Source organism: Cystoisospora suis (assembly GCF_002600585.1).
Source record: "Cystoisospora suis strain Wien I chromosome Unknown contig_2091, whole genome shotgun sequence".
Lineage (NCBI taxonomy): Eukaryota > Apicomplexa > Conoidasida > Eucoccidiorida > Sarcocystidae > Cystoisospora > Cystoisospora suis.
In genome coordinates, this window is record NW_027154890.1 from 1 (window position 1) to 2,867 (window position 2,867).

Sequence of the window (2,867 nt, forward strand, 5' to 3'; positions counted from 1 at the left end):
ATTACGCTCAGACCGTGTCCCGTGGATCGGCGACGTGTCGTCTTGTTCGTCATCTCAGGCGCTCTCTCTGCTACGCTTTGTTCAGCTGACTGCCCGTCGTGGCTCTTGTGGCGCACGCAGAAGCAGCTGGTGTGACTCAAGAACGAATGTGCACGCTTCCAAACCCGTGACCACCGGCGGCTATCCGCTTGCCACGAGCAGGACGTGAGCCTGGCGCTATAAATGTGTACTTGGTGCACGGGTGGAGCGAAGGCTGAGGACACGCTAGTTCCTGCCAGGCGTCCTTTATCCAAGAAAAGTGATTCTTGTAATGATAGAGATTAGAAGACAGGCTGGCACCTGGATACTTCGTCCGCTGACGAGGACGGGTAGGAACTGGCTAACGGGAATAAAGTAGAGACAGGATATAGGGGCCAATACGCTCTTCGGAAACACGTGCTTTTGTCACGAAAATGCTCCCGTGTGTTAAGGTACACATGGTCATCCGACTCAGTCCGTGTGCGTGACATCAGGAGCGATGTTTTCCTGGACATCGCGAAGAGCCGAGAAATCCAGGAAACTTAGACGATGAGAGGAGAGCGAGGATTCTGGGGATACAGCAGCCGCTTTCTCTCTCTGGACAGATTTCTTTCTTCTCTCTTGTTCTTCTTCTGTCCATCTGGGAATGTGACTTCTTCTGCTTTGTTAAAGAAGATTTCCTTTGTTACGCCATTCGTCTTCTCAGGTTTAATGGTTTTTTTTCCGTTCACCTGCTCGTCAGGAACAGAACGGGAGCACCACTTTTCGCCCGGCTACTGAACGGACGATGGGAAACGGCACGGAGGTTCCTCTAAGGACGACGTCTACGTTTCTACGACAGGCCAAGTGTTTTCCAAGCAGTCCTCGGAACTGCAAATCGAATGGAACCTCTCACCCGCGTTGAGACAGTCGACAACGCGGTGACACTGCCTTCTGCTGGCCGTGTCCATGTTTGTGAAGCTGCCATTGTGGGGTGCCGGGCTGCCCGCTGTGCTCAGATGGTGAGCGGGCGTTGTCGCCACCCGCTGCTGACAGCCTGTCACATGAAGTGGAGGCACCCCGCTTGGCTGTCTCACGCCGTGCGGCAGAGCACCGGGGACTTGTTTGAATGCGGTCCTAGCTGTTCGGCTGTCCGGGGGAGGGGAGGAGGAGCAAGGTGCAATTTTTGTGGCGCGAGAAGGGGCTAAGCAGTCCGGGGTGCTGGCGCAGTATCAGCATCACTGGTGAGGTGAAAATGAGGCCCAGAGGAAGAACAAACAAGAACTGTGCGGAGGGGGCCCCGGTGCAGGCCTTCCTCTGTCCACCGTCTCTGAGGGTCGAGTCTCGTGTATTACGAGGCGGAAGGTGTGTGCTTTGGCGTCTGCACGAGCACTTCCAGTGAGCAGTGGAAGGACAAGCTACCAGCTCTCGGCGACAGTGCCGATCTCCGAGGCCAGTGTGTTGACATTGCCTTGCATGTGATCGGACCGGAGAGAGACAGTGAAAACAGGAGTCGGAGAAAGCCGGGAGCAGCCTGCGGTGAGTATTGCTGCAAGAACAGAAGAGCGGAAACAGCGCACTACACGGCGCCAGGATAGAGGCTCTCGGAGGCAATCCGCGTGGTCAGGCTGCCCCGCTTTTGCATTCGTTCTTACCGGATCGGAGGTTCTGGCATGCAGTGTTCTTGTGCTGCGACAGCCGCACATGAACAGGCTTACGCTTTTCGTAGGCTACGGGGGTACACTGTTCTCGGGAGACCGTTCGAGGCACGAGTCAAAGTGGAGAATAGCGTGGCTGAGGAGTGACGAGCCTGCTCCAAGAAACTGGCAACAACCTGGGCAGTGCGCGTGACTAGGTCCCCTTCGTTTTTCATCCGGTGACCAGTCCTGCTCACCTGCTCGTCGCGAACAGGACGTGAGCTCCGAGCATCTTTCGGTGGCTTGCGCGATGGAAATCGGGTGGTTTCTGTTCTCGCCTATGACGCTGTCGAGATTGTGCTCATAGTGTCGCCTTCTACGCGTTCGGGACCAGTCGGACATAGGGTTTTACGAACAGCAGTAAGCCTGGTAACCTGGTATCTTTCCAGGCATAACGTGAAACTGATATATGAGTAGGCTTCAACCCTCTGCTGGGGCAATTCGTGCTGAGGCTGCGCGTCGAATTCAGGTTGTGAGCCGAACAGATGTAGCTTTCACCCTGCTGAGAGCCTGTCACACGGACCGAGGGGTAACCCGCATGGCTGTGCCACAGATTGGGGCCGCGGGCCGAGGATGTGCCCGGCTGTGGGGACGGAGCTTTGGAGCCGTCCGCGGGACGACAGGAGAGGTAACGGACATGTGCTGGCCCAGCAGCAGGCCCTGATACGAGTGTAGGCTCGTGCACAAAGGGAGCGCGCATGAAGAGCGACGGTGACAGCAGCTCGTTGGGGAGCTACTCCGCCCCCCAGTTCGCCGCAAGCTACCGATCGTGCGGGTGCGGGAGCAGTATCGGCAACGCCGACCAAATGAAATCGAGGCAGCAAGCCAAACAAGTACCGCGCCAAATCGGTGGTGTGGGCCCGGCCTTGACCTCGCTTCTTTTGGAAGACGGGGTCCGTTTCTTCGTCAAACCGAAAGTGTGTGTCCATGACCTAGACGAGCAGACTCAGTTCGCGATGTGACAAGACGCAGCCGGTCATTTAGCAGAGCCGGCATCCGCTGGGGTCGGTGAGCTATCGTTAGCCAGAGTGACAGGCGGCGGAGTGCCAGGTGTAACGATTATTTAGTGCTAACGGGCACAGCTGCTGGGTGAATGCTGCTGGAAGGTCAGAGCAGGCCAGGGCGCGAGGAAATGCAGCACGCGGCTTGAGTTATTGCGGTAATCCTGGACAG

General features: G+C 56.9%; 1 protein-coding gene across 1 annotated transcript; it reads left to right on the forward strand.

Moving 5' to 3' along the window:
* Positions 1–182: 182 nt before the first annotated feature.
* On the forward strand, positions 183–1,000 carry CSUI_004474 (uncharacterized protein). Its single transcript, XM_068064665.1, has one exon. It carries the CDS (start codon positions 568–570, stop codon positions 796–798), a length of 231 nt encoding a protein of 76 aa, XP_067923359.1. The 5' UTR covers positions 183–567; the 3' UTR covers positions 799–1,000.
* Positions 1,001–2,867: the final 1,867 nt, after the last annotated feature.

What these genes read in the sequence shown, in the direction of transcription:
- CSUI_004474 (XM_068064665.1), top strand. Translation starts at nt 568, where the DNA reads ATGAGAGGAGAGCGAGGATTCTGGGGATACAGCAGCCGCTTTCTCTCT.